The 16,871-nt window shown below is 31.0% G+C and overlaps 1 protein-coding gene across 1 annotated transcript; it reads right to left on the bottom strand.

Moving 5' to 3' along the window:
• Window positions 1-3,503: 3,503 nt before the first annotated feature.
• Window positions 3,504-15,654, bottom strand: LOC111701622 (uncharacterized). The gene is made up of 12 exons (XM_023472995.1): window positions 15,566-15,654; window positions 15,452-15,508; window positions 14,984-15,032; window positions 14,532-14,580; window positions 13,842-13,896; window positions 13,075-13,114; window positions 12,678-12,846; window positions 8,823-8,930; window positions 5,708-5,778; window positions 4,728-4,821; window positions 4,254-4,335; window positions 3,504-3,609 (listed from the first exon to the last, which is right to left on the bottom strand). The coding sequence occupies exons 1-12, from the start codon at window positions 15,647-15,649 to the stop codon at window positions 3,562-3,564; spliced, it is 906 nt and encodes a 301-aa protein (XP_023328763.1). The 5' UTR covers window positions 15,650-15,654; the 3' UTR covers window positions 3,504-3,561.
• Between the last annotated feature and the right edge of the window lie 1,217 nt (window positions 15,655-16,871).

Genomic DNA, 16,871 nt, shown 5'->3' with positions numbered 1-16,871 from the left:
TTCTCTCAGTTGCTTGTGCACATTAGACTAAAATTATGAACTTACTTGGGCCCAACAATTTTCAGTTTCTGCAGTTGTTTGTGTCCATTAGTTTTTAATTAATGCGGTAGTTTCAAATGTGCATTAGCCAATTGGCCCATTAAAAAAATAGCTTGAGTCTAACAGTCGTCTTCCTTTTCCCGGTTTTATGGATCTCATTGTATTCCGAAGTTTAAAATAAAAGATGCACTTATTCAAAATAAGTATTTTGGATGTTTTGTTGTGATTTTAAATTTAGCAATCACTTCCATTTTGCCAAATAACTATCCCAAATTTGAAATTAATGGAAATTTTAAATTATTACAGAAATATATTCTTCAACTTATATTGACTTAAGTTATTAAACAATTTCCGTGGTTTATTATCAATATATGTATACGCCTAATAAATTGAAACATAATTATATTAAGTTTATTAAGTATAACCGTTCACTTGTTTACAGCGTTAAACTAAGATTGTGAATTCTAGATAAATTATCTGTGTAGGATCATTTCTTATCTTTTCTCATTTGTTTGTTTAGATATTATTCATGGAGTCTTTATAAATGTTGAGTTTATCATACTCTCGGAGCTACAGGGTGTCCCACGAAACATGATAGTTGGTGAATGGTTTAAAATGTCTTCTTCCATAATTTGTTAAGATGGTTGATACTAAAGAGAATAATACAAAAAATTGTATGGGAGTCATCTTAAAGTAAAATTAATTTCAACGAAAATATATTTGAGTAAAAGATTTTTTTTTAACAAAATAAACTACAAAAAGTCTTTAATATCTAATACAGTATATTGAAGTAGACATTCAAAACTATTTACCAACTGTCATGTTTCATGGGACACCCTGTAGTTTTAAATAAAATTTCGCCCATAGGGGACATTTTGTTAGGTGTGGTTATTTATAGTTAATCGGTGTAAAAGTGCTTTCCACTAAAATAAAAAATTTCTATATCTATTGTTTTACTCTCCATAGTTTCTATTTTGCGTTGAGACACAAAGGACTTTTATTGTATTAGTTACAGCTTAAATAAATAGGCGTATTTTATAATATTTCATTTTGCATAAATATAATATTATATTATTTTTTAATCAAGAGAAATCACATCTTAAATGGGATCTTTAAACTCTAAGATTGGTGCTTTTTTAAAATACATGGTTATTGGTTATTCAATAAGAATTAGATTTAGATGACGGTTGACAACCTCTATAAATGTAAAAAGAAGATTAAGGCTATGTGCATACGCCCGCTAGTGTAATAAAAAATTCTGTATATTCGTCTCTCTAAAATATCCAAATAGATAAATAGAAAAATGTAGAACGAATGTGGTTTTTTGTTTTTCCTTTTACTGAAGAAATGTCGCCGCTAATGAGAAATGATTTTTGTAATTTGCAATTTTTGCACCGGATATATTTAGAATTGTTTCAGTTTGAGTTCAGAGAGTTGAACGCTTTCGAAATGTGGATACTGAAATCTTTGCTTAATCTCGTCGTTTTATTAATCTCGAAATTAATTTAATCTTAAGTCTGCATCCTGAAAAGTGTATAAACTTAAATTAGTAGAGCAAAACCCGACGAGCCAATCAGGAGCTGGTAAATTTGAAATTTTACGCACAATTTAATGAGAGAACTGTCATTCGTCAAAATCTGGCTGGGATACCCAAAAAAAGAGAGAAAGAACGAATGAAGCAGGAATTAAAAGTGTCTACATTGGATATTCATTATTCAGATTAAGAGATCGGGATTAAAGGTAGGCAGTTGCTGATGTATTTCTCTATAAGGAAGTTCAGCGAAAACAGTAACCAAAATATTGCATCTCTAAGTCTATGATTCCTTGACATAGCTGCAGATACCAGCATCGCCAAAGTTTCGCTGCATTGACCTGGAGAGAAACTTTTTGTTAAAAGTGACCTTTTTAAAAATAGTTCAGTCGCAGATTACAAAATCCTTGGCAACATTTTATGAAGAAAAGAAAGGACATCGAAAGTTCCAATATGCTGTCAGATTCTTACTTAAGATACATACACATACTGCTAAGGAGTAGGGATTGCTGTCAACTTGAGAAGACATCAATTTTTAACAATTTAAAGCTTGGCGGGAACAGGCAATGACGAGGACAAGACAGGCTAATAATGTATACATGGCTTAGAGCATTATATCCGTAGCATCATATGCATCAACATTTAAATATAAACATTTTTAATCGAAAATAATGTATACATGGCTTAGAGCATTATATCCGTAACATCATATGCATCAACATTTTAATATAAACATTTTTAATCGAAAAAGGTCACATAATATAGTAAAACTGCTGAAAGATCAAATGGTAACTAATTTTTCACATATTAATTTATTTACTTTAAAATGGTCAAATTTGAATATACATCAAACCACATTTCTCTTGTTTATCAAAACTATGAACTAATTTATGATTGATTTCAGAAATTAAAGTTTATTCAGGATTTATTTCCACCCACCAACACCAGAATTCCTCGTAAGTATTTCTGATTTTAAAATTGTGGGACGAATTATTTATCTATAATAAATCAAAGATTACATACTTAAAGTCTGGCCATAAACCTTCCCTGGGCCACGTGAGGTCCCACACAAAATTTGGGCCTGATCGGTTCAGCCGTTTTGACGATAATTGGATACAAACAAACAGACACCCAAACAAATAGAGACCCAGACAAGCTAAATTTATATATAGATAAAGAAGTTAACCCTATCCCTGCTGGGGTACTTGAAAACCAGGATATGCTGGGGGGGGGGGGCAATTTTAAGAAAAACTAAAAATAAGCAAATTTCCTTTGACAGGTTGTTTGCAAAAAATTTGCAATTTTTTTCGCAAAACTTGTGCAATCCGTTTTCTTATGCCATAGGCTTTCCAAAAAGCTAAATTTTATCAAAATCTGACAAGTGAAAGTGGGTCAAAACAAAGATTTAGTTTGTTACAGGCAAAAGCAGTCATTCAGGCAATGTGCCTGAGGACTCAGGCAGTTAGTATTAAAGCCCAGTTTTAGGCCTAAAGGGAGGGCTTTGGGAATGTAAGAAAAGTCAGAAAATTTCAACAGCCTCAGACCAATTCTTTTTGAGTTATGTAAAAAAAACTACAGGGGGGCAATATTTGCATACATTCAAATTATGATGGTTAACATTCGTTATAAGGAAGGAAAAGTTCAGTTCTAAGTTAGGTCATTTGATCGTGAACTACTGAACTTCATTCTAGCAACATGGAACTTAAACTATTTTTTCGGACTTTTACGAGGAAGTCTGGTTTTGGCGGATGGAAATATAGTGCAGTGTATGGATGGAGGATTTGTTTGGTAAGATAAGGGTTGTAGATTGCAGCAATAATTGGTTATAACTGGGATGGATAATGGAAAGATCATATCTAAAATTGGATTATGCTAAATCAGGATTGGTTTAATCTGAATTATGCAATGATTTGTTTTGGTCAAATTGAGGTTATTTACAGCTTAAAATTTTTATTTTCAATATTTCTTTAGATTGACAATAACTAAACTCTTCAGAATCCTTTGCATTCAAATCTATCACACTGTTGCACTCTTACTGCCTACATAAATAACAAAATAAAAAATTCTTTGTTTTGACAATAATATTGAGTAAAAGCGAAATAATTGTCATCTTGGATCCGTTTTTTTTAATTCGAAAATTTGCTGAAGATTTTTAATATTTATATGTTATTAGGCACAAATGAAAGAATTAAAGTTATAAAATGCACACTCCTGAAATATAAAGCAATTTTTATAATTTCTAAGAACTTGTATCAATTTTCAATTTGTAAGGAAAGAGCTGGAAACTTTTGGTTTTATGGATAAAGTTAAACCCGTCTCTAAACAGTGCAGATGGCGAAACTTTTGTAACTTAAGCCTGTTACTTCGGTCGGTGGTTCAACCTTATACGTTTGCATAAGTGAGGGGGAAGGAAGTAGGCCATGAGCCAAAACCGCTCAGTCTTCAATATGCCACAAAATTTGATTCTTCCGGCAATTATTACGTTTTAAATGGAAAAGAAGACCGAAGGGTTGGCTCATGGCTCGCGGAAGACAAAAAGTTAATATGTGGCATAAAAGACCAAACCGTTGTAGCTCATGGCTGACTGCTTTTCCCCGCTCTCAGAGTTCAATGAATAAAGGCTTAGAATTTTAGCTCCATTTAAACCAACAGTTTTCAGCTCAGATAATTCAATATAATTTACTTGAAACACTTCTTTTGCTTGCAAATAATCTGCAAACACATCCGGTGTTGAAGCAGCGGCGAAGGCTGCAAACTTTTGAATACTAAATAGAGAAAACTTTAAGTAGAAGAAAATTATGTTTTAATAATTGCCAAGCTTAATTTTTTTTAATATAATACTAACTTAATCAGATTAGAAACAATTCTAAAAATAAAGGATCTGATTAGTAATTACACACCTAAAATACAAACATTTTCTACTTTCCCTTTAATTTTAACTCAAAGACGTGTACACTTTTTTATTTTAAACCTATAGACTCTTCAATTTAAGCCAATTCATAGTTTAAAATATCAAATGTTTTAACATCAGGGTGAACATTATTATAGTTTGTAGCGTATTATATATAATCAGTGGGTAGTTAACCAAACATTATAGTTTGTAGCGTATTATATATAATCAGTGGGTAGTTAACCAAACATTTGCCTCAAATCTGACCTGTTAGCCTCAGCTGTACTTCCCAGGTTTGCCAGTTCACAGAGAAATCTTTTTTGACAACCGGTATTCTTGAGTCCAGTATATCCTATCCTCCCTAAATAATAAGTGTTAAAATGGTGCATTTCATCGAAAATTATAATTATTATTAATTATAATTCTAGATATCATGTTTCTCTTTTATGTTTCTAGCTAGAATGTTTATCTTTTATGATTATAGCTATCATGTTTATAGCTATCATGTTTATATTTTATGATTATAGCTATAATGTTTTTTTTACTATTCTAGCTATTTTGTTTTTTTTTATGTTTCTGATATCATGTTTTGCTTTGATGTTTCTAGCTTCCATGTTAATCTTTCATGATTCTAGCTATCTTGGTTCTGTTTTATGATTCTAGCTATCATGTTTCTCTTTAATGTTTCAAGCTATCATGTTTCTCTTTAATGTTTCAAGCTATCATGTTTCTCTTTAATGTTTCAAGCTATCATATTTCTCTTTTATGATTCTAGCTATCATGAGTTTAGCTATCTTGTTTTTTTATGATTCTAGCTATCATGTTTATCTATTAGGATTATAGCTATCATGTTTCTCTTTTTGATTCTAGTTATCATGATTCTAGCTATCATGCTTCTCTTTTATGATTCTAGCTATAGTGTTTCTCTTTTTTGATGTAGTTATCATGATTCTAGCTATCTTTTTTTATGATTTTAGCTATCATGTTTCTCTTTTATGATTCTAGCTATCATGCTTCTCTTTTATGATTCTAGCTATCAGGTTTCTCTTTTATGATTCTAGCTATCAGGTTTCTCTTTTATGATTCTAGCTATCATATTACTAGCGTTTATGTTTATAGCTCTTTAATCAGACGCACTTTTTCTCAAAGACCACAAATTTGGATAGTGATTAGTGGATCAGTAAGGCGACAGGGAAATAATATAAACATATATAATAATATGTAAAATATCTTTATTTATATGTTACCTATTTTAGTCATCAGGGGATATGAATATTCCTCTTCTATCTCATTTAAATCAGTTTCCCTCTTTTTACGTCTTAAGTAAAAAAATATGGTGAAAAACGAAAAACAAGAGAAAGAATTGAAGAATTATGATTTAAACAAATCACAAAGGAAATGACTGGCAATGGACAAAGTACGTTTTACCCTTAAGAAAAATCTTAGGACTAGGATCCGTAAGGAGAGAAACTCACTTTTTCTAATCACTATATCTTTTTAACCTGATGGCTTACACCATTGATATGTCAAACTTTGATTATTTGATCTCATAGAATTCATAGTTTGAAATATCTAAGGTCTCAGACATTAGGTTGCAAAGATATAGGTTTTAGAACATCAATTCCTTTATTAAAGTTTTGCACTCAAATTCGTAGATTTTATAACTTTTTACTAAAAAAGTAAACCCTTAATTTTTATTCTATATTACTTAGTTTTCAACTAAACACAGCCTAACTGGCCACTCCCCTGAAAGGTTACTTAACTAAACATGCACTTTTATTCGATTTCGAGTCTTTTGTGGAGAATATCATTATCTAAGTACGTACATATCTAATTTACTTTTGATTCACAATTCATTCATTATAGTCAATAGTGGAAAATAACGTACTAACTAAAACATCTACGACAGTAACGTAATATACGATAAAATAAATTATCTAGAAGTGCAGCTAAAATCCAGTATCGGCCTATCTAAAACATACATTTTTTCAATTATGTGGTTTGTAACACTACTATTATAGTCTACCATATAGTTTACCCGTGAATTGTAACAGATGATGGAATAAGAGCCGATATAAGCAGTCCTGGTTAATATATATTATCTAATTATTGTTTTCATAATATTATTACCATTATTAAGGTTATTATTATCGCTATCTTTAAAACTGTTGCTATTAACTCAATCATTTTTATCATCATCATATCTTATTGAAACACATTACACACATTAAACAAAATTAAATAAAAAAGTGGTTTCTTCTTTCAATATTACAGCACCAGATTATCCATAAAGGAGGAAATAAAGGATCTGTAAAGAAACCGTAATTTCAAGTACACCACAAACTCTACAGAACGCACAATACTTAAGCGGGTTTCGATAAGTTTGCACACGCATATATCTCTGTACTAGACGAACACACAAAGGATACTGTTGTAAATCGGGAATTTACATAAAAGGTCACTGTAAATTACGCTTTCAGTCTCTTTGACTCTATTTCCGGAACATATCTGAATTAAAGTACTAAGATGAAAAAAATATTATAAAATTTCAAAATACTTAAGCCATTTATATTTTATCCTAGGAGAAGTACCTAGGGTAAAAATAAATGGCTTAAGTTTTTTTTGTTGACTATTTTTGAAACACATATTAATATAATTGAGAAGCTGTAACATTTTTGTTTTTACACTAGGAGATTACACCTGTTCCGCGGCCCTTCCCCACTCCTACTACGATGATTTATCTATAATTATAATTCCTGAAATAATAAATATAAATAACGAAACAGCATTAAAAAATATTTCTTTAATAATAAAAATGCATTACCGGCACACTCAATTAAAACCTCCCTTCATACTTTTTCAAATTGTTATTTGGTTTAGAATAATCCTATCCTACCATTCCACCCAGAGAATAGAATTGTAAATATATCTTTAATATACAAATACGATAATTATTAATTAGTATTATCACATTATACACAACGTTGCACTCGGATTTGGAATTATAAAGATCAATTATCTGGTGAAATGCTATCTTCTATACATATATGCTTTGCTTGTCTGTCTGTTTGTTTGTATCGAAAAGACGTCAAAAAGGCTTAACCGATCGGGCTCAAATTTTTTGTGGGACCTCACGTAACCCAAGGGAAGGTTTTATAGATAATCAAAATTTCAACAATTCATTTCCAACAAAAAATTCGATTTTCATTGAAATTTGTAAATCCACGAAATTTTTCTTATAAAATCCGCCAAAATGTAAACAATTCAAATAAAAGATGGGAACCAAGCACCCTGAAAGCCTAATATTTATATATTTAATGACCTTCCCTAAATCTTGTATACTGGTACTGGTACTGAAAGGCCGGAAATTAACTAAGGTATTTCCACAACTCTAATTTTTCAGTCTCTATTATCATATATCTTGGCAACCCTGATGTCATTTGATATGTCAAACTATAAATTCTGTTAGATCAAAAATTATTTTTGACAAAAAATCAGTTCCTTTCCGTCCTTATACGTGCCAGTACCAGTAGATAAGATTTAGTGAAGGCCATTAAATGTTTAAATACTAGGCTTTCATAATAAAAAGAATGCGACATCTTCCATATTCTTACTAAGAAAGGGGCACCTTTAGATATAGAACATGCGAATATCTATAATCGATTTTACAAAATCATTAACAATTTTTCATGACAAAATAAAGTGAGTCATTCCACTGTTTATATATTTTTATTTTTGTGACCCCTTTTTATTTCTGAAATTTGTATCTAAAAAAAGCTCTATTAATATTATTTAAATGAATGAATATAAAGTGGGATTATTTTTTTAATTCAAGAAATCTGAAGTTTTGTGAAAAAACTTTTACGAAACTTTGTCTTTAAACGTATAAATCACTCAGAACAACATAAACACATCTCAAATATTTTTCTTATTCAAATCTTTTTATCTATTTGGCTTGCCTGTTTATCTTATAACTGTAAAAAAACTGTCTTAACCAGTCTGACCAAAATATTGGTGATATCTCAATGACCCCGAGAAAATTTACAACCGATCGAAAATGTAAAATTTTCCTTTACAAACTTTTTTTATTTAATATTTGTTTGGAATTGGAAATCTATCAAATTGTCAACAAGAAATATTTTCTTAATGACGTATAAAGCCAAATTTAAAATCAAAAATGTTAACTAAAAAATTGGCTCAAAGCACCCTATAAAAGTCAAATAAAACATTTTGTTTTATTTTATTCTGTTTCCGTTAATTTGATGCATACCGATTGGTAGAAGGGTTTTCAAAACCCCTGTAAACACCGTTATTCCTGGCTCCTCCTCCACCCTAAGATTAGATAGATAAATATATACTTACGCAGAGTTGATCACGATCAGGTTTGGTGGTATAGCAGCCAGGAAGAGACCGATTGGAAGGAAGGCCGCCAGGGCGTTTAGAAAATTGTTGAATTTATCCTTTCCCTTTCTAGGAAACAAGTACGTGTTAAATGTGCAACTAGAAAAATAATCTAAACAAACAGAGGTAAAAACTGAGGAATGAATGTCGCCTTCGTTCTTATTTAGTTAGAAAAAGTTACAAATTTAAAAACGCTGTTAAGGTTACATAGTTTAAAGAAAGATTGCAGACAACACTCATTACACCGTTTTTAGGTTACCACTGTATGTATGGGTGGGTGTTACTTCTTAGGGTTTAAACTAATGGGAACTGAATTTTAAATGGAACACTGATTTGGCCTTAGGCCTTGCAAGGGTGTTTTGCATTTAACTAAAAATAAAAAGTAACATTAAAACACAAAACTACTTCAAAAGCTAGACACTTATTCGGATTTTAGCTTATTAATCTTAATTTGATTCCACTTAAATATTTGGTCAAGTCTATGAATTTGTAATAAAAAGGGATGCTGTTAAAGAATTACTCATATAAGAATTATATATTAGAAAACACATGCACATGCTTTTCTGTATTCAGATACAGTTTTGAACTTAAACTTTCACCTCATCCGTAAACCAAGTATAAAGTGCAGAGGGTGCATAAATGTAATGCGAAATAATGTAAATTTATATTTATGCAAAATTTGGCAAAATCTTCACAAATTACTCCAGGATAAAATTACTCTGTGCTTATATATCATTGTACGGAAGGAAGAAAAAAAACTTTAAATCCGTTTTGGGTCAGTCTTTATTGACTGACGCAAAACGGCCCATTTTTCCGTTCATGGACGGGATTAGACCTTTACTTGTTTTTCCAAAAGTGAAATTTAATTACATGCCTTAAAAACATAAGTGGTTGAACTGTGCAATTTAGTTTAAACGAAATGCGATTTTACTACACACTTTAATTTTCTAATCCATATATCTTTGCAACCCGATGTCGTAGATCCTTGATTTTTTTAGCAGGTTGCGAAGGATATATGAATTTGAAAATTTGAGTTTGTGGCAAAACTTAATTTCTATCTATCTTTTATAAGAACTGTAAGCGTAATTTTAAGTGACTCTCTATAGGCAGAGATGGCAATGAACAACGGTACCCTTAAAAGCTTTGTCTGGTTTCGAAACATTTTCAATTGTTTTTCATTTCAATTCAATTCAATTATTTTCAATTTCTACTTGAGGATAACAAATAGGAAATATCATGAGTTCCTTAAAACATTTAGACGATTGAACAAACTGATCTTGAACATATAAAGTTGAGAATTATTTACCCGACATCTTTGCCATATACTCTGTTAAAATGTGTCTGGGGTACACATTTAAACCTAGAAAAACAACAATATCTTCCACATTATTGATCGGATAGATTTCAAGGGTATCGTTGTGAATCGAGCATTGCCATCTTTTCATAAGATAAAATAACGCTTACAGTATCTTTAATCTACTGAAGTTTTATTTTCTATTCTTTATTTACCAAGGTAAAGGATAAAATTAAATCTTTTTTAACGGAAAAATAAAACAAGATTTGTGACAAAGATTATTGAAATTTCGCTATTAAAAGCTATAACGAGTATGCCTTTGCTGCTTTAATAGTCTAAAATTATTATAGTATGTACTTCCGTTTGAATTTTCTACTTTTTATCAATTTTTATTCTATTTAATATTTCAAGTAAACTGTGGGATTTTTCTGAAACGTTTTCCTGATTTTCTTCTATTCAGTCTCTTCCTACCTTGCTAAAACTTCTTTAAACACACAAAGCAGAAATATTTTTGATTATTAAGTTGACTCTATTTGATAACTTAGATTTCTTAAAATAATTTCATTTAATTGAGAAAGTTCACAACACTGCTGAAAAAATGCATAAAACCCAGAAAAAAAGGTTAGTTTTTAAAGGAACTGAACATTTTCCACAAATTCAAATTTTCTAATCTCTTCATCACCGCAACATGATGATACATACACAGTGATGCCCATAAAAAAGAACTACGACACCAGGTTGTAAAGATATGAGGCTTAAATGTCAAGAATGAGGAGAGCAATTAATTCCTTTGAAATTACTCTTACGTATTATGCCCGCCATATGAGCTGTAGTAATCATCATCATCATAGAAGGTGTCAGTTCGACCTTCAGTAGTAGCTGTATTCTCATAGCCCAGAAACCTTGAGGAGCCTTTTTTCCAATTAGAATGTTTTATAGAAAATTTAATAAATCGCGTTTTTCGTATGCTCTAAAACAACCCTTTAGCTTAGGTTAACCACGTGAATTTGGTGAGAAAATACGTCCTTGAGGATTCTTTGACATAGGGTCAAGCGACCCAGGGTCAAACGACACAGGGTTCAACGAAACAGGGTCCAACGACAGAGGTTCAAACGACGCAGGGTCAAACGACAAATGGTTAAGACGGAAAGAAATATTTTATGTATTATTTCAGGGTAAAGTTTGGTTAAGACAATTTCTGGGCCGAGCGCTGCGGCTACTAGTTCTATGAACATGGAAATAGTTATAGTTAACCAAAAACGTCTGATAGAAATTTTGCCCGTTAGTCGCACTTTTTGACCTTATGTCGTTTTACCCTTTGTTGTTTTACCCTTGTCGCGCTATTGACCGTTTGTCGTTTGACCCTATGCCGGTGAATCTCCTTGATGAATCGTATAACTTAAGTATGTATGGAAATAATATAAATGATAGACATTTTGAGACTTCTGAGACATTTCGAGGCCGATCTGAAACTATTTAAATTAATGGAAACTGGTCAGAATTAGGAAAGCCAGTGCCCATGGTGTGCATGGCAGACCAAAAAAAAAATAAAAAAGGTTGGAAAAATGTTCCTCAAAAGCCTAGAGAAAAATGTACTGCTGCTACCAGATCCAGCATTATCTTGTTGCAATGCCAAACTCCGCCGAGACTCTGGTCTTCATTTCGATATTATATTTTAATCATGTTCCCATTAACATGCAGGTTAGATAATAGAATGTATTGTGTGAATGCAGCAATAAGGTTAAAATGCATGCACAAATGCAATTTCATAAACCACATGGTTAGTGAATATCGCTAAGAAATTTTACGATTGTACTTTTTGCATTAAAGGGACTGTAAGTGTAATTTTAAGTGACAATCCATTCAAAGATGCCAATGCCCGATTCACAACTTTACCATTGAAACTTTTTCAGAGAAACCTCAAATTAAAATAAACAGTTTAAGGAAACAAAAACATAGATATATAATTTATACTTTATCAGAAAAAGGTTTTAAGGGTACCTTTGTAAATCTGGCATTGCCATATTTTAGAAATTACGCCTACTGTCCCTTTAAACAAGTAATTTGAGAAAAGATGTCCAAAAAGTTTAACAACAAAAACTCTAAACCTTTAAAAATTGTCCGATAACTCATTAAGATAATAATTACATATTCAATACAAAGGAATTGAGTCTTTGCAACAAATCCCAATTTTCTAATACCTATATATCTACAATCAAATTATTTAAACCTTAGATATTTCAAACTTTGATTTTTTCATATAAGAGAAGTCAAAGTTTGAAATATCTGAGGTCTACAATATTGGGTTGTTAAGATATAGGGATTTAAAAACCAGAGTTTGTGGCAAAGACTTGATCCCTTTTCAGATTTAAAAGAAGAAAGTGGTTTTCAAAATAGTTAAAAAATGCTTATTTTTTATCTGATAAACTTTGTTTAAAAAGAGTCATGCAGATTGCAGATGCAGTATTTAGTATGATGTTACTTAAAAATTTAGCATTCTATTTCACTTCGGAAATTCTTACCCCTTGTAGGATGGTTTAGAATAAGATGAATAACTGGATGATAGTGGTTCATAATCAGATAATGGAGCTTTGTAACTGGTGGATGGAGTTTCGTATCCAGATGATGGAGCTTGGTAAGATGCAGATAGGTCTGATGATGATACTTCCATGCTGGGAGAAGGGGCAAATTCTAAAATTTATTGGGATTGTTTATCCAAATGAAATCAAAAACTGAAACTATAAACAATGGAAAACAAAAACAAATTGATATAACGATTGCAAATTTTACTTTGTGGTAAGTAATCAGTTGGCTGTATTAATAAGATATTTCACAAATATAAAGAGAAAAATACGTTAAACAACTTTGTTTTGGAGCTTCACAATTAAATCTATGATAACGAAATGATGAGAACTATACCTTTATCTTCAACTCTCTCATAATAGGTTTGATCCTCAATCTAATGAAATATGAGTTTATATATTCATGAAAAATTAAAAAATAAATGAAATTTAAAGATAAAACCAGTGTTTTAAGCTGTATCAAACTTGACCAACTTTTAGAATTTAAGTTTTAATTGCGCTTAGTTTTTGAGTAAACAACAACCATCATTTCCTAAAAACTAGCAAAACAGTTGTTCTCGCCCTTAAAATCGACCATTTTTAGCATGAATAACAATTCAAATACACAAATGTCGTCTTCCTATTCTACAGATGGAAGTCAAACCTTATAAAAATTGAACGTATAGAAACAGCTACGTATAAAAATATAAAAAAAATTTCTCCCGGAAAATACGCCCTTTTGCTATTGGCTTGTCTGGGTGTTTGTTTGTTTGTCTGTCTGTTTGTTTGTATCCAATAAACGTCAAAACGGCTGAACCGATCGGGCCCAATTTTTTTGTGGGACATCTAGGGGCCCCAGGGAAGGTTTATGAATGATTAAAATTTTAAATATTTGTCTCCATCAAAATTTAATCGTCCTTAATTTTTTTAAAATTTTGAAAATCAGCGAATTATTTTCGTTTTCGTTTTACGATGTACAGAAAGAGAACATGTTCACAATTAATTTAGAAGATGGGCGCGAAGCGCCCTGTAAGGCTAGTACGTTAGATTTCTATAAGGTTTGTCTTCCTTCAGGACCTACTGATGTATGTGTCCCATATAGATTTGCTGATGTAAATAATTAACCTGAGTGTTGAGATTAGAAGAGTAATCGGAGTATTCAGGTCGTCTTCTTCTCAAACTATACATAATATATAGTTTATCATTTTTTAGTTTAACTACTTCTGTTTATTAATTAAATCTGGTCCCATATTTTAAAACATATTAAATATTTTATTCCGTATGACGTTCACTCATTAGTTTTGATGAAACAACTTTAGGAAAAAGATAGATACCTAAAAGAAATTCAAAGAGGAAAACAGCCTTTCTAATTTTCAAAGACCGTCAGCCGTGAGTTTTTTTCTGAACTATACGCAGAGAGAGAGGGAGCACGGCTTTTAGGTATAAAAGTCACGCTTTTTGCAAAAAATCGTTTCAGTAATATGAACGATCGACTTCGGACTTTGACAAAGAAAAATGAGTTCAACTTCTTACTAGTTACTGACTTTGACGTAGATAAGAAAATTAGGAATCTGAATAGCAGTATTTTGCTTGTAAACAAACAACAGATAAAACAAAACAAAAGATTCTTCACAAACTGCCAAACAAAAAGCATATTATTTAAGTTATTCCTTGACGTTTCCTTGATCGACCCTTGGATCTCAAATGTTAAAATGCTAACATAAAATATCGCTTCTGTATAGAACTTATATTTAAATTACAAATAGTTCTTCTACTTGTGTTCTTCTAATTTCGTATCAAGTTGTATGTACTTACTTTGTTTTGCGTCTTCTTCTAGTCTGAAGGTCGTCTTCACTATATTCAGCTAAAGAAATGAGAAACTGATAAGAATATGATTAAGAAATGTATCAAAAATATGATTTTTAAATGTAAGTTGACAAAAACTCTTTTCAAAATCTCGAAAACTAGAAGATCGAAGGACCGTAATCAGTTAGATCTTTAGATACTTATTTTAGCATGTTTTCATGACATTTTTTCCTAGTGGGGTTTTAAATTGTACTTTACTTTAACGTGTAAAACTCGTCCTTATTAAGGTTTATTTTGCAGAAAGTTTTTTTTCTTCTCTCAAAGTTGTAAAGATGTTTATGCTAGGCTTCATACAACTCCGGTTAAACGAATTTCGATTTCAAAATCCCATTCCCTAGGCCCTATTGTCGATGCATGCATGAACTTGAAGCACAATCCATGTACAATTAAATTTCCTATACCTGACTCCAGCATGTAGGGTCTGGTGTCAAATGCATCTTGCGTTTGATCCTAAAGTTAAAAATATTTTAAAGGGAGTGTTCGCGAAAAATTAAAGGGGTAAAGGCTTACGGCGAAAAATTATCGATGGTGATCACTACTAATCTTACTTCTATCTGTTGCATCTATAATGAGAAAATTGTTAAAAACGACTCTTACCGAAAGTTGCAACATACGACTTGGATCGTAAAAAAATCAATTTAATTCCAAATAAATCATTTACATATTACAACCTATAATAATCGATTATTTTTCGACGCATTTGTATAAAGTTGATATTTAATAATATTTTTTATTTGTTTTAAATACAATGCAATTAAAACAACGATTATTTCCGCTAGGTGTCTCTGCCACATGGAATCATTCACAGTATTGAGAGCAGAGACACCTGGCGGCCAACTTGTCTATCAGAGTTTTCTGTAAAATCTTACCTCTTTCTTCTCGGTTTGTTGGCTAGTAAGAAAACTAAGATTTGACCAACTTAACTCCTGAATGGTTTAACAAAAAAATGGTTAGCTTCATAATTTTATTTTTTTTTGTTATACCTCGTTTGTTTCTTCGTCTGCTTTTGATAAACACCATACAGAGAAAATTGTTAAAATTCTAAAAAGATTTTTTAGTTTTAACATTCTAATTTCTGAAATTAACATTGTTGATACTTTAAAGATTCTGTGAAGAATAAGTTGTCTACTTTCCGACCATAAATATTCAAATAAGAATATGATATTTTGATATAATCTACGTGTTATTTATAAAAATGTAAATATCAGGTTTTTAGGATTTATCAAATTGTACAAACATCTGATCATTTATGTTTTTACTTAACCAAATATTGGTTGATTCACATTGAGAACTAAATCTAACATGTACATTCAAGAAAAATAAATGCAGAAGAAAAACTATGGCTTGGTTTGTAGGTTATATAGCTTCACGCGCATAGAGAAATATGCTGAACAGATTGTAAATTTCTTATTTATTTCTTATTCTGAACTGCGTAGATTCAGGCTAGATCTCAACCGCTCCCGCTGAGCTTTTTTCTCCAAAGTATATACCATTTTTTTAGAAAGCACATTTCAGCTTCTCTCATGGTCAGCACTATCAAAACGTTTGTAAGTTATCTTGAAGTCATGATAAACAAATTCTCCATTTCGATCAGCATATATGGGGTTTTGAATGAGAGGCTAAGATAAAAATTTTAGCCTAAAAAGGCTATAATTTTCGCAAGTCTGCAACGATTTTGTAGAAATTATTAGAAAACCAGCAGAAGCATTTGATAAACATATTACCAAATCTGTTTATTATGACTGTAAAAAAAATGCATTGATGTTTTGAATGCTCTATCTCTAAATCTGACTATGGGAGAAACTGAAATGTGCTTTTGCATATATGTCTCTATTTTTCATTTGTTAACGATCTTAAAATTAACTGGTTTTGCCGTTTGTAAACGAAATCTTATATTGATTTTAAAAACATGCTGTTCGTTAACAAACGTTGCCCGGTCCTTCATATGTTCCACATTTTTAGAATTTTTGTTAATATTCTTAAATTTAATGGGTTTAATGTTCAGCATCGTTTACTTTGTTAGAGTCCGTTTGAAATATAAAAAAATGTTTGGAACATTTTCTCAAAAACAAGTATCGAAATTTTTTTTTGTGTTAAATGTTAAATGGATTACCATTATATTCTTAGGAGACATTTGTTGAGCCGAATTGAAACGTGAAATTGTTGTACTTCTTTATGGCTTCGGGAAACAAAAAATCGGAAACATTTCCTTTGTTAGCTAGAATGGAATAAACAATCAGGCTTTTAGGACACTTCGCGCCCACATTCAATTTCCATTATGTTCTCTTT

Source organism: Eurytemora carolleeae, unplaced genomic scaffold (assembly GCF_000591075.1).
Source record: "Eurytemora carolleeae unplaced genomic scaffold, Eaff_2.0 scaffold144, whole genome shotgun sequence".
In the NCBI taxonomy this organism is placed as follows: Eukaryota; Metazoa; Arthropoda; class Copepoda; order Calanoida; family Temoridae; genus Eurytemora; species Eurytemora carolleeae.
This window is presented reverse-complemented; position numbering and strand designations above follow the sequence as displayed.

Excerpts from the sequence above, each read along its gene's own strand:
- LOC111701622 (XM_023472995.1), bottom strand. The coding sequence starts at position 15,649 with ATGTTAAAACTAAAAAATCTTTTTAGAATTTTAACAATTTTCTCTGTA. Across the intron at positions 15,509-15,565 it reads CAGACGAAGAAACAAACGAG|GAGTTAAGTTGGTCAAATCT; the intron begins GTATAACAAAAA and ends TAAACCATTCAG. Across the intron at positions 8,931-12,677 it reads TCTAAACCATCCTACAAGGG|AAAGGGAAAGGATAAATTCA; the intron begins GTAAGAATTTCC and ends CTTGTTTCCTAG.